Here is a 25203-nt window from a genome sequence, read left to right as displayed (position 1 = left end):
AGCAGGGGAAGTTTCAGGCATATACTGGTCACGTGGCTGTCTTGTTTCAGGGAAGGGAGCATCGTGATTCTTGCAGGAAACTCATTACAGGAAAAAGCTGTGTGGCTAGAAATATCCCCACCCCTCTTCACTGGGGCACTAGCCATAAAATGCTAGCTGCAAAGGGAAGCTGGACAAATTTCCCATACTGTGAGGTGACCAAATTATTGGGAGTGACTTGCATGTATTTTTGCTATTGAGTACAATGTTTTGAGGTGTGGGGATCTCTACACTGTGATGTCAAGGACTCCAGTAAGAACCTTGTGAATTCCCCCAGCTTCCTTGCTTTTATGCTCTCTGAACTTGAGGCCCCTGTCATGGCTCTCTGGTAGTACCCTGAAAGCCTGCTTTTCAATCAACACTAGGGGTCACAAGTGACATGGGGTCCCATCACGTTCCTGAGTGTTGAAGACCTTTTCCTTCCTATTATTTGTCCCTAGTTGATTTAAGATCTGTAAACGTATAATCTTATTTCTGTACTAACTTTCACTGTGCTTTTTCTTTGAAGTAGAGAAATTGACTTTTAAATATTGTTGTTTAATACAGGAGTCTTCAGTTAAATCAATACATGCTCCAAGGAAAATTGCTGGTAGGTGAATTTTTGAGATCTATTGCATATGGAGTCTCTTGTAAATGGTAGCTAACATTAATTGCTGTTTTGCTAACTAATCCTACCTGCGGCAATGTATTCATAAGGGGAAAATTGTCTTCTATTCACTTTAATTGCCAATGACCTGCACTGGGATTAGGTGCCTAGCAAAATTTTGTATATTCATGTTATAATTCAACTGGCCTCAAAAACAGAATTATAGTTGGAGCCTCAAATAAGATGATTTTCATGAATTTTAAGAGCTGCCTCTTATTTGTACATTTCTAAAAATAAGTTTTTTGTTTTTTTTAATGGTTGGTGGGTTTAAAAGAAAAAAAAAATTAACCAGCAAAGATACTATATATATATATATATATATATATATATATATATATATAAGTGATTCCCCATTCAATGTACCTTTTAGAACTTGTGCATAAAGGCCACAGGAAAGATCTCAGATACAGAGCAGAAAGAATTTGTTGTTAATTAGCTGACCTGGTTAGGGATTTTTGCCACGACCAAGTTTAGAATCTGTCAAAAGAACATATCTCTCTTTCACGCTGATTGGTGCGGTCTTTTTCATACTGAATTATTGTCAATTAGAGGAAGAGTTGTTACATTGTTATTTAAAGATACTGAAGCAAAACTGTTTAGTATTCTGATCTTCCTTGTTTAGCTAACTTAACTCTTAAATTGGCAAAGATTTCTTTTACTACCAATTTTGCTGTTTTCCTTGGCAAATATGTTTCCACCTGTTTTGAATGGAGCAATTAACTGATGATCTGTATTATGCCAAACTATCTTTTTGTGCATTTGCAATTCTAACAAGATCAGCAGAGGTCTTGTCTTACCTGCTATGAAGTCCCAGCAGAGAGAATGCAAAATGTTTGTGGGACCTTATAAATATAGTGGAGATGCTTTCTTTTTAATATCTCTGTGATTGAATAAAGAATCTGGATAATACAGGGCTTGATGTGAAGCTCATTAAAGTCAATGGAAAGACTTTCAATTACTTCTGTGGGCTTTGAATCGGGTCTACAGCTTCCATGCACAAAACGCATCATATCAGGAATAATAGTTCCTCTCTATACAACTTACAACAGTGATTTTATTTTTGGTCACGTTACTAAAAATATGTGAACATGTTGGAAGGGGTTCCAAGAGGGTCAACCGAAAAAAGAACAGGGGACTGATGGATGAGGAAAGACTAAAGAAACCAGATATGTGTTTCTTAGTTAAAAGGCTTTAACTGAAAGAAGGACTAGCCTATACATCGGAGACATAATATTTGAGCTAATGCAAAGAGAAGGGATATAACTGTAAAAAGTGGAATGAAGTTGAGGGGAAAAAAATAGTAGATTGAATAGCAGAAATTTCCTGACAGTGAGATCTGTTTAGCTCTTTGCACTTTTATAGGGGATTTCATAATACTACTTTTAAGTTGTGCAATAGTCTCCCAAAAGAAATTATGGGAGATCATATCTTGGAAAAATTCAGGGTGATGGGGCCAAGCCCTAGAAAGTATAATAGGGAGCATTCTGCCCTAGGAGATGGTGTATTGCATGACCTAACTGATCTTTTCCAGTTCTAATGTCTGTGTGATCTGGTAAGGTTTTCAGGCCCAAAATATGACATATTTTAAAAAATTAACTATTATCTTTTGAGAAACTTAGCTTGCTCACATTTATTTAAATAACAAACAAAAATAACACTAGTGTCAATTGTAAAGCCCTAAAACACTACGTCTCTTACTACCAGCACCACACTAGTTTGGACCATGATGTAGAATACTAATATTATAAAAATATTAAGAGTATAAGTTCAGTCAATGAGAATTGTAAATTTCCCATTTATGCTTAATATTTTTTTCACTGAAAGGGAGAATTTCTGAAAAAATGAAAACTTCCAAGAAGAAAAAACTACCTACCTCTATATTTGTATCTAAAACTGCAGAAAGAGGGCAATCTGAATCCTTTCAGAAATTAGGAACTATACCAGTTGAGGAATCGGCATGCAAGTGTTCAGATGAGTTGGTGTCTGGAATGGACCATGAGGGAAAAGAAGAAGCAAATGAGCAAGAAAGTTCTATGGATATTGGTGAATCTGGACGTTTGGGACATGTTGGAAGCACAGCTGCCCTTTCAAGAAGCCCGATGCTAAGGTATTTCTAGAACATTGATTCTCAGCCTTTTCATTCTGAAGACCCCCTTCTTATCAGGACTTGCACATGGTGATCCTTCTACTTAGCATTGTGGGAAAAGCAGGATAGATGTAATCCCAGGTTAAAAACCCTTACACTAGAACATTGTCCATCCTTTTCTTCAGCAAAAAACTAGAAAAGATCAGCTGTGGAATTTGAAATACTCTAGCCATGGAATGATAACAGCGTAGTTGATGGTGATTCATGCTGTCCCATGCTTTTCTGGCAATATACCTCAGTGAACAGATTGCTCATGCCTATTAAGTATTTGGCTTCTCTGTTTACACAGCCAACACAGCTGCCTTTTGTGATGTAGATTCTGTTCACTAGGATCTGGACTTGAGAAAACCAGATTGGTAGCTTTAATAAACCATTTATTTTAATTGCCCCATCCTGTGCTGTAATATACTGTATAAACATATGTTTCTTTGAATTTTTCAGTTAAGTAATAGCAGTTAATACGCTCAGTGTGCTTGTTCTTTAATGCTGTATTAAGACATGTCACTGCCCCACAGAGTTTACAGTCTAGATAACAAACAGAAGATGCAGCATGACTTTTGTTCCTTCGTATGTTCCTTTTTATATTTTTTAATTTACCTTTCCCCTTATCTTTTAGTTCTGTTCCTCTAAGCATCACTTATTTACTCACCATTTTACTTTCCTTACAGTCATATGTTTTTTGTAACTCTCTACTTTTCCCTGTCCTAGTAACATTTACCATTGCCTATTGGCCCCTGATGATTTCTCCCCTCCTCTCTCATCATTGTGGTGTGTGGGGTTTAGTTGTTGCTTATTTGTATTCCAGTGTCAACCACAATATGTAGGTGCTCTCCACGCATAGAAAAAGACAGTCCCTGCCTTAGAGATTACAATCTAAAAAGTGACTCTGGGCCTTTGCCCCAACTTTTTTGTTCCTGAATTAACATTACGTAACAGTTCACTGTGATTGGCTGTGCTGATGTTGGTAGAGTGAAGATATGATGCTGTTCCTGCTCCAAGGAGTGTCTTCCTTCTGTATTCTGGGATGCTTTCTAGGTTGCCCTTGGGAGAGTAGGATTCCTCCTTCATGTGGTGCATTAGAAGAGGCCTGTGGAAATGACACAGGAAGGAATTCCCTGCTCTTTTGTGGGTGAGAAGCTGGCAGGTCTCCTCTGCAGCTGTTCCTGTTTCTAAGAGTATCTTTTGCCTAAAGATCTGGGAGCTTATATTGGCCACTCTTGAGTAGTGAATGGTAGGCTCCATCTCCCACATTGTGCTGGCATGGAGGCTGTTGAAGGCTTTTACAGCTCTACAGGGAGCTTTCTCAACTCTGTGCTGCTTAAATAATCTGGCAAAAATGTTGATATTTTTCCAATTCAGAGAATAAAAAAACAAAACATAAAAAAAATAAAATCCTGGGGTTGATTTAACCTATTCCAAATTAGTTATTTTAGAATGTTTTAATCATCTTCATATAATTTTATAAAAGTTTGCTACTAGATTGTAAGTCAAACTCTCATTAAATACAAACAATATTTCTACTCCATTTTCGTTGAGCAAGCTGACAATATTTATATAACCCTTGAAACTTTATTATTATTTTTTGTGTTTTTTGAATAGGGCTGGCCGAAGACCTCTGGGATTTTTATCTTTAATTTGCAAATCGAGTAATGCTGAACCTGGAGAGGGTGCTAAAGGGAATAGACAGAGACTCCAAAAACCTCTCATAGCTGCCTCAAAGCGAAGTCTAAAAAGACCCACTCCATCCGCTGAGAACAGTACAGACACTCAAGAGTCCTGTTCCCTTCCCTCTACAAGCATGTTGACATCTGCTGAATGTGAGAATATAGGCACTGCTGCAGTTCAGGTACATACAGTTACTTCTGAACATCATATGTATATGAAATGTAAAGCACTACTAGGAGATAACTGTGTGTGTGTGCGCGCACACACGTGCGGGAAGTGATCACTGTGACATTCTTTTATAGATTTGTGGACTCTTTTTGCTTATCTGTATGCTGTGAAGCTGAACAAAAGGACTATGTTGAATGATAGGAAAAAAACATAATTATGTCAACTTTTTTTAAATGTTGGAGAGTCTCTTAGAGCAATGCTCTAATAACAGCAAAGGCATCTTAAGTTTTGGCATTGTTTCATTTTATATGATATTTTATTTCTCCCAGTTTCTGTCTCCACTTCTTCTATCTTAAATCAGGAACATGAGGTCACTGCTTTGAGCACAAAAGATGGAGAGCAGACCCAGGGAGCTGACCACGTCTCTAAAAATTCCCCATTTGCTACTTTACCTAAAGGAGCCAGCTGTGTAGTTTTATATTTCCTGCAAAGCATAGGGGGGAGCTGTAACTGAACGGTTAAAAATGCAGCTGCTTGATTACATCCCATCTCATTTGTACTGTTTATTTCCTCTCCCTAAGGAGGAGATTGTGTTTGTTAATATTAAATCTCCTCAGATTATCTGTTCTGATCTCTTGAGGTCACATTACATTTTCCACATTAAGCAAAAGTGAAACAGGACACGTATCCCAAAATAAGTGTTTGCACACAGACTTGCAAATACCAAAATAACAAAGATTTAGTTATTTCAATGCAAGTTTGTGTGTAGACCAGACCAACTGCCTTGCTCTTTAAAAATGTTTGTGTATGTTTTCACCATAACTTCCAGAGATGTGATTCATGTGTCTGCCTCAGAAATGACCAGGTCTGGCTGACTGTGAGGTAAGATTTCACCATGACCGTAAATGAGTCAGTCCCAGAAAGATCTGTTGATGGCTCATGGTGACATCTGTTATAGCCTGATATGAAGCCAGCTCAGTCTTCAAAGGCCTTAAAGTTAAGACCTTAGGTTTGATAACAAGACTGTGATTTCGCCACCAGCTGCAAAGGTGATAGGCCACTAACTCTGTCCTATGCCACAGAAGCAGAGAACTAGATCCCTACGTCACACACAAAGATGACCTTAGTGTCTAAGCACATGCTGCTGGTTTGCTGGACACTCATTAACCAACGCATCACCTTTTGCTGAAGCACCAAGCTCTGTCAGTAACAAGAGAATGAGTCGTTAGCTGATTGTGTTCAAGTCCTAGGTACAGCTCATCAGACTTCCACCTAACCTACCAATAGCATCTATGCCACCAATAGTCCTTGAGGAGGCGCAGAATGTGTATAAATTTGATGTCTTAGCAGCTGGTTGCCTCAGTGGTTTTGAGATCTGGGTGGTCCTTGGTACACTGGAGCACTGAGCCGTCTGCAAATGAACTGTTCTATCTTCAAAATCGTAATGAAAATTAATGTTAATGTTTGTAAAGCACTTTGAATATCTAAAACACAAGATAAGGATAATTGTTTGAAACCCCCATTAAATCCCCAATAAATTGTTCCCAAAGGTGGTTTTGGAGATTTGCCTTAGTCACTTGTCCTGCCAACATTTCCTGCTAACTTGAATGTCCTTCCTGACAAAACTATGTATGAAAAGGTCCTTAGGCTTTTATTTGGAAATGCTAAATCTCTCAAAGTCCACACAGCTTTTATTACTTGACACTATGTTGTGCTTGTTTCCAAGAGAACCATATCTGATTGTGTCTTGCTGCAGCAGCCTGACAACTCTGTTTTGAGGGTTATGTCATCTCATGTTTTGTGAGAGGCATGTCTGCCTCTGATTGGTATATATCTATGAAATTTGCAAAGCAGCCACATGGTCTTCTCTGTACAAGTTTACTCACCACTGTTGCTTGAGATCAAATTTCCATTATTACCTTAGCAGAAATGCTCAGGGCATCCACTCAAGAGTAGGATTCCATTACGTTTTATATCTTTAAAGAATAATTGTTACAGGTAATAGCTTGATCAGTTAAAATTAATCTACTTGACCGAGTAAATGAATATAAGATTTGAAGGATGGTTGTACTACAGTTTACTTGGTGTATCCCAAATTATTCTCTTAAACAATTTTGCTTGGGGAAATAATCTTTATGATGTCGGTAGTGGGAGGCCTATTGCTTTTACATTTTAAGTGAGTGCTGAAACTTACCAGGAGACTCTAGTTTGTACACAAGCTGAGGCATCGATGCATGAGAAACAACACATCTCAGTAGATTTCAAACCTGTAAATGCAGCCTTTTATTTTGTTGTAGGTTTCTTCTGAGTTTTCTGAGACGCAAGCTTCCTGTACTAAACAACAAGAGAAAGAAGAGGAGCCAACCAGAATCTCGGAATATTTTTTCAGTGATATCTTTATGGAGGTGGATGATTCAGAATAAACCTCTGGGATCCAAGAATGCAGTGTAACAGCAGAACTGTATATAGATGAGTTGCTGTGAATTCTCCTTTGTTCTTCCTTAGTCCTAATTTATTACCAGCCTCACTAATGGAGAATAACAAGCATTGTTGGAAAACAAAATCAGTTTTTCTCATTCTGGGTGATCTGAGCATTTTCAAACATTTAAGAACTAAATTGGCATGATGAGACTAAACAGTAGCTGTTGGCTTACACTGTAACTTTTCAAGATGCAGATGCTGGGTGCATGACTACTTTCTAGAAGTGCAATGAATGAATGACTATCAACATGACGATATCCCTTTAAATCATAATGCTGACGCTTGTGGGGCTGGTTATAAAAGTTATTTGCTATACTTCTTTTTGTGAAGTTCCACTCCAGGTAGGAGAATTAACCTTCATATTTATCTCTATAGATAAAGAAGCAATTCTAAAAGCTTAGTGTAGTAAATACATAGAAATGTTTTTTATTATTGGCTATTTTATAGTCTTCTCCAAATTACGTATTTTTGTAATGACAAATTCACAGGTACATAAGCTTAAAGGCTCTGATTAAAAACAAAATATTTAATCCCTTTTAAATGTACAGAGATAAACATGAGACTGTATTTATTTAATTTTAATTTATTAAAAGATGCTATCCCGTTAATCCTTTTTCATCTGTCTGATTTGGGGGTGAGAAAAAGATTAACGTATCTCCCATTGCAAATGCTGATTTCTTTCTAAATTAAATATTTAGTACAATAGGCTGGATTCTGCTCTTGCACTGTCTTTTATATACTCATGTAACTCCATTGACTTCAGTGAAATTGCCCTGGTATAAATCAAGAGTAACTGCGAGCAGAATCGAACCCAGAACTATTGAGTTAGGATGCTTTGAGGATTTGCTACTTTGAAATTGTTAAGTTAGAATGGTTTTCCTCATGTTTCCTGTCTAAGTTTTGTTCACTAGCACAGTGTAACTCAGTTTTTAGGGTGGTATTAGGTTTGTCACATGAAGACTAATTTTCCACTTATGTAATGAGGAAAAATGGCCGTGACAAGTTTAAGAGTCACATGGTCTCAATCTTAAAATCAGGCATTCTTCTAAAAGATCAATATATTTTCATTCTTAAAGTCTTGACTTCTTGAAATAAGTAGTTGATATTTTAAATTAGACTTAGATAAAGTCTGCATTTTTCTCCTTGATTAAATGTTCGCCACTGGAGATCAAGGGTACAGAATAGACTTTCAGAACATGGGATTTACATAATGTCACATACCTCAAGATGAGTATATCCCTAATTATGTTCCTTAACAGTTCCGAACACCCTTTCAAACCAGTTATTTTTTTACTCTAGCTTCACTTGCCACAGGTCAATCAGAAATGCATAGTACAGTATATGTTTGTTTACTTAAGGTTGTGCTTCTATCTTTAATTTGTATTTTGTGAATGGGTCTTGCCAAAACGAAAATGGTTCTTAATGAGAGAGTAATTTAAAATATTTTGCTAAATTTGGTATTCAAACTGTTTTTTAAGATTTTGCCACCCTCTGCAAAGAAATATCTACTCTGTAGAGTTAGATGGTGATTTACTAGCAAATCCATAATTTATTTTCTAATTATAATGATTATCAGATTTCTCTTAAATCACTTGCTGAGACTTGAATTTTTATCCTTTCAGAAGTTATTTTTTGACTTGTAGCTTCTAAAGGTGCTCTCAAGACTGGAACAATAATCAAAAATAGACCCGCTATTAGGAATAATTAAAGTAGAAGCCCAGATCACTTACTTTATAGCAGCTAAATGTGAGAAGCAATTACAATTTTAATGCTACAGTGGAAAGGGAAAACTATCCTACAATAGAATGGTTTTCCCCTGTTTTTCAAGTAAATGACAACTTGAATTTAAAAAATGACTGTACAAATGGATCCAATCACATGTCCAGTTTCCGGCCAGTGTCTCATGGTTTGACTATTTCATTTTAACCTGAAATACCCATTTTTATGTTTTTTCTCCTTCTGCTGTAAACATTGCAGTAATAGATTAACATTGTATACATGTAGCTAAGGCTACTGTACATTTTGTAGGGTCTGGTTCTTGTATGCAAATATTTTGTTAGTTATTGTTACATGGGGCATGTTGCATTTTAGAATCAGGTAAACCAGTTAGATCACCCCCACTAATATGTTCTCAAAATTGATTTGTGGAGGAGGAGGCTATAAAATAATGTACTCTAAGTACCTACTAAAGTGGTAAATACTCATTCATAGTATTTCAGATGCAATTCAAATGACAAGGCAAAAATAATTTGTATTTCATAAATTATAAAGACACTACAAAATTTATGGTGCCTTATTTATCCCTAATCGATGGAAGGGACAACAGACCTTGTTCTTGTTGTTTTTTCACAGCAAACCATGTGCACTTTGTTATCAGTCTCTTTTGAAGTGAATCCCATTTCTTTAGAGCGATAAGATAACGTGTGTTTTCCGTGTTGGATATGAAAGTTGTATAAGTCATAGTGATGGAAGGAAACAGAACAGCATCTTGTGTTAAGTTCCACTGATCAATGGTTTATCATTTCTATTAAGATGTGGCAAAGGACTGTTTTCCTTGAAGAGTTCTTTGACAAACATCCTATGTAATATTGTTCACGTGTAAGCTTTCGGGTTCAAGGAAAGCAGTCTGTTCTATATGTAAATTATGTGAATAAATACTTTTATATCACTTGTGTATTTGATTTTACTTGAGTTGTCTTCACAAAGCTTTTAGCAATAAACAAGTTTATAATGAGCCAAAAGAATAAACTTTTAAAGGTAATGAGAGTTGAATGGCTAAGATTCCCACATTAGCACTAATGCTATGTTTTGCCATCTGTTCACCCTTGCAACATTTTACTTACATTATTGTAATGGTGGAAAGTAGATTTTATTCCTTGATTGGCATATTTAAAAGAATGTTACAAAATTGCTATAAATTACATTTAATTTTTTTATTTTGAAAACTTTAGTTTTTCCATTCGCCACTTAATTTAGAGCCTGATATTTCTAGTATGAAAAATGTTCCAATGTTTTCTTCATGTAAATACTCAAGACCAGTGGTTCCCAAACTTGTTCCGCCGCTTGTGCAGGGAAAGCCTCTGGCGGGCTGGGCCGGTTTGTGTACCTGCCGCATCCGAGCGGCTTCCAGTGGCTGCGGTTCGCTGCTCCAGCCCAATGGGAGCTGCTGGAAGCGGCGGCTAGTATGTCCCTCAGCCCGACTAACTTTTCATTAAAATTACAAAAATATTAGGGGCAGATCATGTCCCCAGACCCTTCTAAAGTGTTTTTTTTTTTTTTGCAGGGGGAAAGGGGCGGAAGGTGTGGAGAAGAGAGGAATGTGGAAGTCCATGCTATAAATTTATAATCTGATTTTGTATAATTCCATCTGAAAAATTAATCATGCAAAAATCTTTTTTTAAGCACTGGACTGTACTCCAGTAGTTCTGTAACAATGTTACATTTGGGCATATGATAATCAGTATAGGGAGAGGTAGATACTTTCAATCTTCTTTTAAAAGGACTTCTATTTGTGGAAGTCTTGCGTGCGCGTGCACACAAACATACGTAAGATTTTCATACATATATAAAATATTACAAAAAGCAGCTGAAAGGTTTCACTAATTTTTACCATATTGAATTACCAGAGCTACAGTATTTATATTTAAGGGATTGTCCCCTCAAGCTCATTATCTTATTTACTCCTGCAACAAATTTATAATGCTGCATTTTTACAAGTCATTTCTGTAGGAATAAACAATATCAAGGTATTCTTTCTCTTCAGGATAAAACTGAAAATAATCTTATTCAAATACATCTTCAATAATAAAGGAAAAAACAGAAAAATACTGTCCGCAATATACATTTACTTTGTTGCAATGTGAAACTAATTCAGTTTGTTACTACAAGTAGGAAACAGCCTCTTTTTGGAAAATCAGGACCCAATTGCCAGTTGAAGAAAGCTTTTTTCCAATACTGGACCAGAGATATCAATAGACAATAGTTTTATACAACATCTGCACTTACCTGATGGCAACAGAGGAGGTTATTTGCCAGTAGGATAGGTACTAGGGGTCAGTGACAAAGTGACTAACCTACACAGGTTAGAGGAGTGTGTGTGTGTATAAACTTAGGGAGAAGGCTCTCCTAGTTATGTCACAAGGAAAGCACTGATATCCTTTAGGTGCTACTGAATTCCTGATCCCACCATGACCTTCCTCATCCCTTTTGAAACACTACTTTGGATAAACATCCTTCTCTTAGGCCTGATCTACACTACAAAGTTAGTTTGACGTAAGCTGCTTTGCATTGACCTGGTTGTGCACATATCTACATTTACAGTTGTCTCCCACTGTTGTAAGTGCCCTATTATGCTGACATAGTAACCGCCTCCTTGAGTGGCGTTGAGCCAGGGTTGATGTACATAGGTCATTGCAGTGTGAGTAGATGCTGCATTACCTGTGTTGACATTAACAGTCCTCCAGTGACTGTCCAACATTGCCTGACACTGACTACTCTGGTCACAATTGTGAATTCCACTGCCCAGGGACATGTAGATTGGAAGGCCCCCTCCTCCACCTTAAAACCCCTGTAAATTTTTAAAATGCCTTTTCTTGATTGTTCAGTTGAGTAAGCCTACCCAGTAGCTCTCCATTGTGTGCAATGGCCCAGCTGCCCATGGTAGCTAGGCACTCCAGTCGTGTTCCTGCCTGAACTAGAGGGGAGATACTGGATCTCCTGGGCCTGTGGAGAGAAGAGGCTGTGCAAGCACAGCTCTGAACCAGCCATAAAAATGTCAACATCTGCAGTAGATTACTCAGGGGTGCAAGAAAAGGGTTTTGACAGGGACAAGCAGCAGTGCTGCATGAAAGCCAAGGAACCATGGCAGGCATTATAGAAGGCCAGGGTCAACCATTGATTTGGTGCCAAGCCGCAGACCTCTTGCTTTTACAAAGAGCTGCATGCCATACTTGGCCGAGACCCTACTGCCAGCCTATACGCCACTGTGGAAACCTCCGAGAAGCCCGAGTCACAGGCCTCTGCCACAAACAGTGAGGAGGAGGAGTATGGGGGACAGGTGATTAGGCTGTGCCACAAGCTAGGACCTCCACTGCAGTAGAGCCAGTCCCTGCAATTGAGCACTGGTGAGCCAGTTGCAGGGGAAGGAACCTTGGGTAAGTGTTTAAATTTATTTCCCACTACAGTTATGACTCCCTGAACTTATTAGGACGCAGCTACTAATTGTTTTCATTAATCTACTTGTACTAGAAAAGGTAGTGGTCCAACAGAGAGGTAGAGTTATCAGCTTTTCATTCCCCTTTACAGTTACGGTGGGATGGAGGATGCATACAGAGCAATTTATGTACCCAGAGATGTCCTTTGAATCCTCCTGAGAGATCTTGATGAAACTTCTATGAAGGTACTCTGCAATCATCTCCTAAAGGTTTCTATGGATGAGAGCCTTATTTCCTTCTCTGCAGTCAGACACTTTCTCACACCATTCATCAATAACTTCAGCAGACACCTGTGATGCTGGCAGACCAGATGTCAGCTCATGTCAAGGCCCCATGCCTCACTGAAAGCTTACAGATGCATAGCTAGGAACCACTCTTGCTTATTAGATCTTAAGTTCATAAGGATGTGTTTAGTGTTTTATAAAATGCTTAAGGATGCTGCATGTATTGTTCTCACTCAATACCCTGTTATAAAGTGATAGCAAGTATTTGCATAGTCTGTGACTATGTAACTTATCAAACAGGGAAAAACCCTTGTGTAATGCAAATAATGGTCTCTAACAAGATGTTAAATACTGTTAGTTAAATGCAAATGAGCCATTGTGCAAGATCAATGATCAGACTTTAAATGCATGCATTCCTCCCTCCCTTTCTCCCAGGAAGAAGGGACCTGTGTAGCAACTGTTGTCAGTTTGGTTTCTGTACAGGCTTTGGCTACACTTGCACTTCCAGCGCTTTGAAGCGCTAAGTGTAGTCAAAGCGCCAGCGCAGCTCTCCCAGCGCTGTCCGTACTCCACCTCCCTGTGGGGAATAACGTACAGCACTGGGAGCCGCGCTCCCAGCGCTGGGGCTTTGACCACACTGGTGCTTTGCAGCGGCGCAATTTGCAGCGCTGGAGAGGGTGTGTTTTCACACCCTGCTGCAGCGCTGCAAATTTGCAAGTGTAGCCAAGGCCACAAGAAGCAATAAATATGGACACAGAAAAAGTCTTAATTTCTGGACTGTTTGGCTTCTAACAGCACAGAATAACCAAACAAGACAGACAGACATCCCAGAGTTACTCTGCACAGCCCTAAAAGACTTTTGGGAAGCTGGCAGATTACTACATCACAAAAGCCACCAGTTAGGTGGGGGAAATGCCTAAACTAGTGAAGGTGAGAGGTCTCTGAGACGGGTCTGTTCAATACCTTGTGGTCTTAGCTGATGTTTTAAGTCTGGCTTCCACTCTGCTGCTGCCTCCAGTTGATTTGTGACTGCAGTGGTAGGTAAGGGGAGTTTAGGCCAGGCTCTCAGTCTAACCCCGCCTAGGGGCAGATTAAACACATCATTAGTAACTGGCATTAGATTTAGAGACATTAGTTTCATTAGTAACTGGCAGGCCTTGGATTTAGGCTGGGTCACTAGACAGCCCGCACCTGCCCGAGGGGCTGGTACACGAGGCGCTGCAGGGCTGCAGCTCAATGGGCGCAGTTCTGGCGCAGCCACGGCCAAGTTGTCCAGTCTCTGGACCGCTTCCTTCCTCAGAGTGGGCCCGACAGCGGTGTGAGGGGCCGGGTGCACCCGGGCTACTGCCTCCCTCCCTCCCACGCTCCTGCGGGGCAGGGGGTGGCCGGGCCCTTGGTGACCGACCTACCCCGGCCGATGCCGTAGCCCGGCAGGGCGGCTCAGTTCTCAGCAGCAGGAGGAAGCCGCAGCTCGGCCCCGCGCTTTCCATTGGCTGCAGCGGGGGGAGTGGCGGGGCAGCCGGCTCCAGGCCTGGGAAGCTGCCGCTCCCGCCCCCGAGCCTGGAGCTTCCGTGCGGCGATGCTGGCGGGCCTGAAGTGGCGGCTGGGGCTGCGGCTCTGGCGCCCGGCCGCGACTTTGGCCCGCGCGTACCACGGGGACAGGGTGGCCGCGGTGGGCTCGCAGCCTGACGCCGGTTCCCCGCTCTACCAGGTAGGCCGGGCCGGGGCAGCCTCGCCACCAGGCCGGGCTCGGGGGCTTGGCTGGGCCCGACTCCTGCGCCCATTGAAAACTGCGAGGACGGTTTGGCCCCTGCTATTCGGGCTAGCTCGGCCCGGGGCCCTGGTGCCTGTGCACCGGGCCCTGCGGTGTAGTGCTCCCCTGCAGGGCCACACACGTGGTCTCAACCCTCGCCCCATGCAGCCCGAGGGAGACCCAGCGAAAGGGAAAACGTGGAGGAACATGTCCCTGTCCTCTCCCCGCAAACATATTATTTATATAATGGGGGTGGCGGTAGCGCCCACTAGGTGCCTGGAGCGCCTCGGGCTTTCAGGAGCAGGTGGCCACTGCTCCAAGCAGCTTCCAATCTAAGAGCGCACATTAAACGTCCTTTCTTCCATAGTTCCCACTCTTCTGCAAAGGGATCTCTTCCGGCAAATGGCCAGATTCTGACCCCTGGGTACAGCCCGAGTAAATGGGCTTTGTGCAGGAGATGGATAGCTTCACTAATGAAACAGAGGTGGACTCATAGACATTAAGGCCAGAAGGGACCATTATGATCATCTAGTCTGACCTCCTGCACAACGCAGGCCACAAAATCTCACTCATCCACCTCTATAACAAACCCCTAACCTATGTCTGAGTTTTTGAAGTCCACAAATTGTGGAGAGTTAGTGTGTCTTAGAAGGCATTGATTGATGTACTGAAATCTGGACGCAATGCTTTGCTTGGAAATTAAATGTGAATTGAGGGTGTGAGCAATGTTTTTACAAGTCAGTCAGTATCTGAAGAAAACAAGGAGGAAATCTGTAAAAATATCTTTATTTTGGAAAAGATGGGAAGTTTGGTTTGGTGTAAATTGGCTAATCTGTGCATCATTTTAAAAGGGCATTGTTAACTTCATCACACTGCAAACAAAGCTGTGTACTAGTAAACTTGGATTACTTAAAATTGTACATATTAGGATTCAGTTTACTTCTCACTAATTAATCTATTTGTGTACATTCATTTTTCCCCCAGCTTGAACACTGAAAATCAATCAATTTCACTTTTTGATTCATAGTGCTGTAGTATATGGGTTGCAAACCCTGCAGAGGAATATGCATTTATTTTAAAATGTTTCCATTGGAATTAAAAAAAACCCAAACAACAAAACGAAAAACTGAACCAGCCAACCAAACAAAAACACATTATAGAAAGATTTCCATTAATCTTAGATTTTGTTTTGCAAAATGTAAATTTGAGGAAGAAATAGCTGACTGACACTTTAGTAAGTATATATGATAAACCAAAGTAGTCAGAAATATTGAAAGGGTTAAAAAGTTAATTTTTACTTTAGTTAACTAAATTGTGTGTGCCCTCAGAATTCAAACTAAAAATGAGACCTGACTCAGTTTTTTTTTTTAAACAAACTTTTCACTGTTTTTTCAAATGTTCATGTATTTTGGCAGCAGTTTCTTATGGGACGTCAACACAAGCCAGGTACGTCCAGCTATACTGGACAAGCACATTTACGTGGATACATCTGGTACGTCATTCAAACAGTAAGGTGGCAAACAGTGTTAACATTTTTGTAGCAGTAATTACTTATAGAGCACTATAAGTGTCTGTGATGTTTTACAAACACAGAAAAGCCAAGGTCCCTGCCATGAGGCACTTACAGTCTGAAACAAATGTATTACATGGGATAACATTGCAAACACAAGAAGGCATAAGGTGAATGATGAAGGTCACACTTCCCTTAGCTAATATTTGTCTTTATGGCTGTAAATTCAGCAAGACAGGTTAGCCTTCTAAATGTAAACTATCTTACAAACCAGAGGGGTAATTTTAAAAAGAGAAAAGGAAAATTTAAATTCTGGAAAAAGACCCAAAGGACCAGATCCTGTAGCCATTTTGCAAGTGTGGCTTCAAACAGAGGTCAACAGGAGATCTCAACCGTGCAGTAATTTCAGAATTAGTTTGTAATTTCTGCCACCTCAGATTTGTATTGCTGTATCTAGAAGTTATCATATTAACAACAGATGTGTATAGTACTCCTATAAAATAAAGACAGTTTTCTTCTAGAGAAGAATGCGTGACATCTTGCTTGTCCTTTTAGCATTATATAACAAAAGTTCAGAAATATATGGTAGAAGTAATAATGCATACTGCTAAGAGCAACCTTTTATTTTTTAAATTTTTATTATTATTTTGCTCAGAGCGTAAGGTAAGATTTAAAAGTATTATTGTTGCTGCTTTGTAGGGTAGAATGATCTACTGTTCTAGTTATAGAACTAGGATTAAAATGGAGATATTCAAGTCTCAAATTCACTAAATAGTTCCATTTGGTATGATATATTCATCCATGGCCTGAAAAACCCTTCTACCATTGGCAAGTGGAAGGGATGGGAGGGGTCGCTAAATGATCTGATCCTGCAAAGATCATTATGTATGTGTCTTTATGTATGAGAGTAGTCCCACTGAATTCAATAATTCATATGCATAAAATTATTTTCATGCTTAAGCCTTTGCAAGTTCATGGCCTAAATTGTCAGTTTATGCAGCATTTAAAGGGATGTGGTCAACTCAAAATCTAGTCAATTTAAAAAATGAGTTTAGTTTCAGCTAGTGTATCTGTTTCCAAGTCCCTCTGCCAATATTTGTGGTTTTTCAATCACTTTTTTTAAAAAGGGTTTTTATCTCCCTGATACTGTGAGAAAGAGACACATGTGGGGCAACTGACTGAATAAAGGAGAAAGAGTAAAACTTGATTATAGATAGCATCCTGGCAAATGAACCACATAAGAAAACAAAGAATAAAGAAAATATTTTTTCTTAATCACAGTTACACTGATTTGGGGTGTTGTAACTATTGTAGGCTTAAAAATGAAACATATGTGTGATGGTCATTTTATAACATTTTAAAAATTTGGGGGAGCTCCAGAATACTGGAAGAAAGCTAATGTTGTTCCAATATCTAAAAAAAGGTAAATGGGATGATCTGGGTAATTATAGGGCTGTCTATCTGACTTTGATCCCGGACAAGATAAAGGTGGCTGATGTGGGACTTCATTAATAAAGAATTAAAGGAGGGTAATATAATTAATGCCAGTCAACACAGGTTTATGAAAAATAGATCCTGTCAAACTAACTTGATTTTTAAAAAAATGAGATTACAAGTTTGGGCATTTGACTTGTTACTTCGTGATATTTTGATTAAAAAACTAAAATGATATAAAATTCATATGACACCTGTAACATGGATTAAAAGCTGATAGGTATCAAAATGTAATTGTAAATGGGGAATCATCCTCTTCCTTGAATGGATGTGTTTCTAGTGGGACCCTGCAGGGATTGTTCTTGGCCTTATGCTATTTAACATTTTTATTGATGACCTGGAAGAAAACATAAAGTCATCACTAATAAAGTTTGCAGATGACACACAAATTGGGGGAGTGATAAATAATAAAGAGGACAGGTCACTGATTCAGAGTGATCCAGATTGCTTGGTAAACTGGACTCAAGAAAGCAATACGTGTTTTAATATGACTAAATGTATACATCTGGGAACAAAAAAGATAGGCTGTACTTACAGGCTGGATGACTCTAATCTGAGAAGCAATGCCTTTGAAAAATATTTAAGGGTCATAGTTGATAATCAGTTGAGCATGAGATCCCAGTGCGCTGTAGCCAAAAGGGGTAATGCAATTCTTGGATGCATAAATAGGAATCCCAAGTAGGGGTAGAGAGGTTATTTCACCTCTGTATTTAGACTTGGTGCGACTGACACTGAAATATGGTGTCCAGTCCTGGTGTCCACAATTCAAGAAGGATGTTGATAAATTGGAGAGGGTTCAGAGAAGATCCACAAGAAACGATTAAAGGATTAGAAAACATACTTTATAGTAATAGACTCAAGGAGATAAATGTATGTCGCTTAACAGAAAAAAAAGTTAAAGGGTGTCTTGATTATTGTCTGTATGTACCTACATGGGGAACAAATGTTTAATAAGTGTGCTTCAGTCTAGTAGAGAAAGTTATAACACGATCCAGTGGCTGGAAGTTGAAGCTAGACAAATGCAGACTGGAAATGAAGTGTAAGTTTTTAACAGTCAGAGTAAATAACCCTTGGAGCAATTTACCAAGAATCATGGTGGATTCTCTGTCACTGACAACTTTTACATCAAGATTAGGTGTTTTTCTAAAACAGCAATTCTCAAACTGTGGGTTGGGACCCCAAAGTGGGTCGCAACTCTGTTCTAATGGGGTTGCCAGGCTGCCGTTAGACTTGCAGGGGCTCAGGGCTGAAACCAAAGCCCCAGCCCCACCACCCGTGGTCAAACCCCGAGCCCACTGCTGGGGGCCAAAGCCCGAGGACTTCAGCCCTGGGCGGCAGGGCTCAGGTTACAGGATCCCCCAACCTGGGGCATTGGGACTCAGGCTTTGGCTCCCAGCCTGGGGCAGCAGGGCTTGGGTGGGCTCAGGCTTCGGTTCCCCTTCTTGAGGTGGTGAAATAATTTTTGTTGTCAGAAGGGAGTTGCAATGCAGTCAAGTTTGAGAACCCCTGTTCTAAAAGATACGCTCTAGGAATTATTTTGGTGAAGTGCTATGTCTTGTGTTATACAGGAGGTCAGACTAGGTAATCACAGTGGTCCTTTCTGGCCTTTGAATCTATGATAAAAGAAAAAACTAATCAAATAGGCTACAAAGAGAATCTTTTGGATGTGAACTGAATGCAGTTTTGGCTCCCTTAGTCTGCTGACAGTTCTTGTGCAAGTTGCTGCAGCAGAGCAGTGAAATTAACAAGACTGGTCAGTTTTTTGCTTGCTGTTGGGAATCATGTGACACCAGTAAAACTAGCAATAATCAATTGCAATGTATACTTACTATTTAGGAAAGTGGTGAACAGTAGAAGTAGGTACTGGAGCTATTTGCAAGGTGAGGGGATTAAAATAAAATTAAAAAAAAAAAGGCTGAAAGAGGAATGAAGCATAATTCTCTTCAGGAGCCTGGAAAGTGCAGCGAGAGGTGTAAGGTTGTGGAGATGCCCCATACTCACAGCAGCCAGTAGGCCAGGGGTAGGCAACCTATGGCACGGGTGCCGAAGGCGGCACGCGAGCTGATTTTCAGTGGCACTCACACTGCCCGGGCCTGGTCACTGGTCCAGGAGGGCTCTGCATTTTAATTTAATTTTAAATGAAACTTCATAAACATTTTAAAAACCTTATTTACTTTACATACATGCAAATACTCACCAGCAACCGCACACCATACAACATAAACACTAACCCAGGAACTTATCCTTGCAACAAAGCCTGATGCCAGCTCTGTCCACATATCCATTCAAGTGACACCATCATAGGACCTAATCACATCAGACACGCCATCAGGGACTCGTACACCTGCACATCTACCAACATGATATATCCCATCATGTGCCAGCAATGCCCCTCTGCCATGTACATTGGCCAAACCGGACAGTCTCTATGCAAAAGAATAAATGGACACAAATCTGACATCAGGAATCATAACATTCAAAAACCACTGGGAGAACACTTCAGCCTCTCTAACCACTCAGTGACAACATAAGGTGGCAATTTTGCAACAAAAAAACCTTCAAAAACAGACTCCAAAGAGAAACTGCTGAACTCGAATTAATATGCAAATTAGATACAATTAACTCTGGCCTAAACAGAGACTGGGAATGGTTGGTCATTACACTAATTGAATCTATTTCCCTATGTTAAGTTCTCCTCACACTTTCTATGGGCCATCTTAATTATCACTTCAAAAAGTTTTTTTTCCTCCTGCTGATGATAGCTCATCTCAATTGATTAGACTTTTCCTGTTGTTATGCATACTTCCACCTTTTCATGTTCTCTGTATGTATAAATATCTCCTGTCTCTGTGTTCCATTCTATGGATCCGAAGAAGTGAGCTGTAGCTCACGAAAGCTCATGCTAAAATAAATGTGTTAGTCTTTAAGGTGCCACAAGTACTCCTGTTCTTTTTACAGATACAGACTAACATGGCTGCTACTCTGAAACAATAGTTTAGTTATATATTGTAGACTTCTAGAAAGAGACCTCTAAAAACATTAAAACTATTACTGGCACACAAAACCTTAAATTAGAGTGAATAAATGAAGACTCGGCACACTGCTTCTGAAAGGTTGCCGACCCCTGCAGTAGGCTATAGAGTGGTAGTATGTGAAAGAGAGACTCTCTCTTCCAGCAGCTGAGGGTAGAGGCTTCAATCTTATCAGATGCTCATTAGCCAAAGGGTGATAAATAAAGATGGCACATGTAAGCAGTGTCCCCGGAGAGTACCCTGCTAAGAATTTGAACCCTTTTCCAGGAGCTAGTATGGGGGGTTGAGAGCTGGATTTTGTAATCAAAATGTGTCCTTGGATCTTGCTGATGGGTCCCCACACATCTTTTATATCAGCTCTAACTAGTAGGTGACTGGCAAAATTTTAAAGCCCTGTATTGAGACTATATGTTTTCACTTTTCAGTAAAGATATTTTAAAATTGATTTTTCATCTTCCAGTAATAGCTTCAGAATGCATATGATGATCTTTTGTGACAGAGTATGATGTAGTATGAAATTAAATTTACTAAAATTAAAATTGTCTTTGTGTTTTCTTTTTTCCTGCATATGCACACTTCATCTCTTTCTTTTCTTCTTCCCCTCCACCACCCTCGTGCCCTTTCTGTGACTAAAGGAGTGAGTCAGGTTATTTGTGTTGACCTGAGAGAGCCTTATTGTTGTGAGACTCATTAGATATCTGTTGGAATCTTAACCTTAATTGGCAACTCTACGTTTTCAGAATTAAACAGAGAGGTTCTGTTGATATTAAAGCAGAGTTTTATATTTTTGAACTGGGTAACAATAAGATAACTCAATATGAATGAGTGCACAATAGCTATTGTCTTCTTTCTTTGTCTACTATTATCTATCCATCTATCTGTCTATCTAGAGCAACTCTTACTAGAGTCTTTAAAAAGCCAGATTGGAACATGGTTGGATAGTATCTTTAATTACTGAGGTATGCTGCACTAATAATTTTGTGCAGTGACTCTTTGGCAAACAGGGAAGTAATTATGAGCTGATTAATGGATTACTCACATCCAAAAACATTAGAGCCCGTTTTATTAAAAGAAGGGATGTTGGCTAGGCCACCAGGATATTTTTATTCTTTCTTTGATACGCATCTTGGTGTCTTTAGCTTATACTACGGCTGTTGGTTAATCGCAGTTAAATAAAAAAAAATTAATCAGGATTAATCGCAGTTTTAATTGCACTGTTAGTAGAATACCAATTGAAATTTATTAAATATTTTGGCTGTTATTCTACATTTTCATATGTATTGTATTTTGTGTCATAATTGAAATCAAAGTGTATATTTTTTATTAAAAATATTTGCACTGTAATAAACAAATAAATAGTATTTTTCAATTCACCTCATACAAATACTGGTAATGCAATTTCTTTGTCATGAAAGTGCATCTTACAAATGTAGATTTTTTTTTGTTACATAACTGCACTCAAAAACAAAACAATGTAAAACTTCAGAGCCTACAAGTCCACTGAGACCTACTTCTTGTTCAGCCAATCAGTAAGACAAACAAGTTTGTTTACATTTATAAGAGATAATGCTGCCCTCTTTTTATTTACAATGTCACCAGAAAGTGAGAACAGGCATTTGCATGGCACTTGTGTAGCCGGCATTGCAAGGTACTTACATGCCAGTTATGGTAAACATTCATATGTCCCTTTATGCTTTGGCCACTATTCCAGAGGACATGCTTCTATGCTGATAGCACTCATTAAAAAATAATGTGTTAATTAAATTTGTGACTGAACTCCTTGTGAGGAGAATTGTATGTCTCCGGCTCTGTTTTACCCGCATTCTGCCATATATTTCATGTTATAGCAGTCTTGGATGATGACCCAGCACATGTTGTTCGTTTTAAGAACACTTTCACTGCAGCTTTGACAAAACGTGAAGAAGGTACCCATGTGAGATTTCAAAAGATAGCTACAGCACTCGACCCAAGGATTAAGAATCTGAAATACTATCCAAAATCTGAGAGGGACGAGGTGTTGAGCATGCTTTCAGAAGTCTTAAAAGAGCAACACTCCGATGCCGAAACTACAGAACCTGAACCACCAAAAAAGAAAATCAACCTTCTGCTGGTGGCATCTGACTCAGAGAATGAAAATGAACATGCGTTGGTCTGCTCTGCTTTGGATCGTTTTTGAGCAGAACCTGTCATCAGCATGGACGTATGTTGCCTGGAATGGTGGTTGAAGCATGAAGGGACATATGAATCTTTAGCTCATCTGGCACATAAATATCTTGCGACGCCGGCTACAACAGTGCCATGTGAACGCCTGTTCTCATTTTCAGGTGACATCGTAAACACGAAGCATGCAGCATTATCTCCTGCAAATGTAAACAAACTTGTTTGTCTGAGTGATTGGCTGAACAAGAAGTAGGACTGAGTGGACTTGCAGGCTCTAAAATTTTACATTGTTTTATTTTTGAATGCAGTTATTTTGTACATAATTCTATATTTGTAAGGTCAACTTTCATGACAAAGAGATTGCACTACAGCACTTGTATTATGTGAATTGGAAAAATACCATTTATTTTGTTTTTTACAGTACAAATACTTGTAATAAAAATAAATATAAAGTGAGCACTGTACACTTTGTATTCTGTGTTGCAATTGGAATCAATATATTTGAAAATGTAGAAAACATCCAAACATATTTAAATAAATGATATTATATTATTGTTTATCAGTGCGATTGACAGCCCTAGTTTATACCTAAATAGTCAGCTGGAATAAGTATAGAGAATCTGAGTTTTAACTTCTCCTTAGGCTGGGACTTGAACCAATGATCTTTTGGCACAAAGTAGGAGTACTAGCATTTGAACTGAATCCTTCTGATGTGTGTTATAACGATTAGTTAAAAACAACTTAAAACTTAGGGGGAAAAACCCGAGCACCCTCCCCCCGCCTCCTTTTATGGATAAGCTGATTTCTGATTTACTGAAACATAAAACAAGTCTTCTGAGAATCTAACTCCACTAGCGCTCTTGTGAGGCTTGTTTGAAAACACTTTGCGATGCCTGGATAAAAGATAAGTGGAAATATTGTTATTAGTGTAAAGAAAATATAAATTTTTTTGAAGAGGAACAAACAATGTGATATCACCAGTAACTAACAAATTTTCCTGTGACATGATTCTCTATTAAAATATTACTGTTAGTGTTGATTAAAGTTTAAATGCTCATATTTTTTTCCCCATCTAGGAAAACTATGAACGAATGAAAGCACTAGTAACTGAACTCCAAGAGCTAGCAGAAAAAATCAGATTAGGTAAGTTCTGTGTGTGTGATTTTAGAACATTATTTAAAGTAGCCTTGGATTTATTTTTTGTACAGTTTTTCTTTACTGATCTTAATTCTTAAAAACTGGACAAATTTATGAGTGTGTTGTGTGATGGGGTTTCTTGTGTTAGTGGGGGCAGGGCTCATTTATGTTCCTAAAAGCTCAAGCTTCAGGTTTCAACCAGCCACCTGTAGGGGTCAGGAAAGAATGAATAAAAAAATATTCTGGAAGGGTTTTTGGTCTGCTTCTTCTGAAGCATCAGTGATGGCCGTGGTTGGAGATGGGATACTGGACAGGGTGTGCCAGTGATCTGAGGTGGCATTCTCTCTCTCTCGGCTGGCTGATTCTCTCTCACATGTATTCCAGTAGATGTTTTGAAATGTAGGGCTAACTCTATTTTAGTCTAGTTCTGCTACCTTCCATTAGTTGAAAACTTTGAAAGGATGATGTCAGGTCTAATTTGGTTCAAAAATCTAGGTTTTGCCATAATAATAATAAAGCTTAACAAAAATCTAACACCAAGAACATATTTCCATGATATTTAAAAAAAATTGCAATGGAGTTTTTAAATTAATGTACCCTGTGTTTGCCATTCAAATAGCACAGCAATGTGCTGTTGCATAAAGATCCGAAAGTGACTAGAAACAGACTCTAAATGAAAGTGAAGCTGACTTAATGAAACTATATCTTAATTTCATTGTCCAAGCTGAGAGAGAGGCAAAAAGTAAGCAAACTGAATAAATAGTAGAAAGTTGATTATTAAAATAAAATAATTTTAAATTCCCAAGTATGTTGTTTTAATGAATTTAATGACAGTATTTCTTTAAACAAATAAGATTGTTAATAAGAGACTTTTACTGATATGTTTTTCACTTCATCTATATTCCCTTCTTCATTCCAGTCTGTTGCTATGCTTTTTGCCTTTATAACCAGTCAGCTGGGCAAATACACTTCTTTTCAAGTTGTCAATTACTGTATCAGGCCTGGTCTGCACCTAAAAATTAGATTGACAACGCTACATTGCTCAGGGCTTTGAAAAATGTTGTGCCCTGTGAGACATAGTTATGTTGAACTAAAACCTGCTGTAGACACAGGTAGGTCCATGGAAGAATTTTTCCGTTGATTTAACTACTGCCTCATGGAGACATGGATGGAAAAAACCCTTCTGTCAATGACAGAAGCAACTACATGGCTGTGCTGCTGTTGTGTAGATAAACCCTCAGTTTGCAAAGATGACCTTTGAGGAAGTTAGCCATGCCTTGTACTATAGGAGAACTACAAACACAGGGATTAGTCTTCATGATTGATTGTAAAATTCAAATTAACTAATTCCAACTAAGTGAAGAATATAAAATTTAAAATACTACCTCAGGGCTGCACAACTAATTGTGACAAGGCTGGATCTCCAACTTCAACTCTGTCTGCATTATGAGAGTTTATTTGTTAAATTGCTATTTCTCAAATCTTACAATACAATTTCTTTCACAACCTTGGAAGGGAACAGAGTTAAGGTTGCA

General features: G+C 39.0%; 2 protein-coding genes and 1 long non-coding RNA gene across 11 annotated transcripts in view; 2 read left to right on the top strand and 1 right to left on the bottom strand.

Moving 5' to 3' along the window:
- Positions 1-9813, top strand: part of BDP1 (B double prime 1, subunit of RNA polymerase III transcription initiation factor IIIB) — a 91853-nt gene extending 82040 nt beyond the window's left edge. For 5 of the 6 annotated variants that reach the window (XM_039545314.1, XM_039545313.1, XM_039545311.1 and 2 more), the window contains 4 exons: positions 586-628; positions 2510-2792; positions 4431-4677; positions 6962-9813. In XM_039545314.1, the coding sequence (XP_039401248.1) occupies positions 586-628; positions 2510-2792; positions 4431-4677; positions 6962-7087 (699 nt within the window). In that variant the 3' untranslated portion in view covers positions 7088-9813. The remainder of the gene's footprint in view (positions 1-585; positions 629-2509; positions 2793-4430; positions 4678-6961) is intronic. The other variant, XM_039545312.1, reaches the window with a different exon arrangement.
- Positions 7072-14111, bottom strand: LOC120408422. The gene is made up of 3 exons (XR_005600679.1): positions 13992-14111; positions 13546-13662; positions 7072-7191 (listed from the first exon to the last, which is right to left on the bottom strand). It is a non-coding gene; the product is annotated as an uncharacterized LOC120408422 (long non-coding RNA).
- The window catches only part of MCCC2 (methylcrotonoyl-CoA carboxylase 2), an 88624-nt gene continuing 77479 nt past the window's right edge, over positions 14059-25203 (top strand). For 2 of the 4 annotated variants that reach the window (XM_039545321.1, XM_039545318.1), the window contains exons 1-2: positions 15663-15827; positions 23608-23674. In XM_039545321.1, the coding sequence (XP_039401255.1) occupies positions 15678-15827; positions 23608-23674 (217 nt within the window). In that variant the 5' untranslated portion in view covers positions 15663-15677. Of the gene's footprint in view, positions 14294-15662; positions 15828-18359; positions 18379-23607; positions 23675-25203 lie in introns of those variants that run through there. The other 2 variants (XM_039545319.1, XM_039545320.1) reach the window with 2 other exon arrangements.

This window comes from Mauremys reevesii, linkage group 6 (assembly GCF_016161935.1).
Source record: "Mauremys reevesii isolate NIE-2019 linkage group 6, ASM1616193v1, whole genome shotgun sequence".
Lineage (NCBI taxonomy): Eukaryota > Metazoa > Chordata > Testudines > Geoemydidae > Mauremys > Mauremys reevesii.
This window is presented reverse-complemented; position numbering and strand designations above follow the sequence as displayed.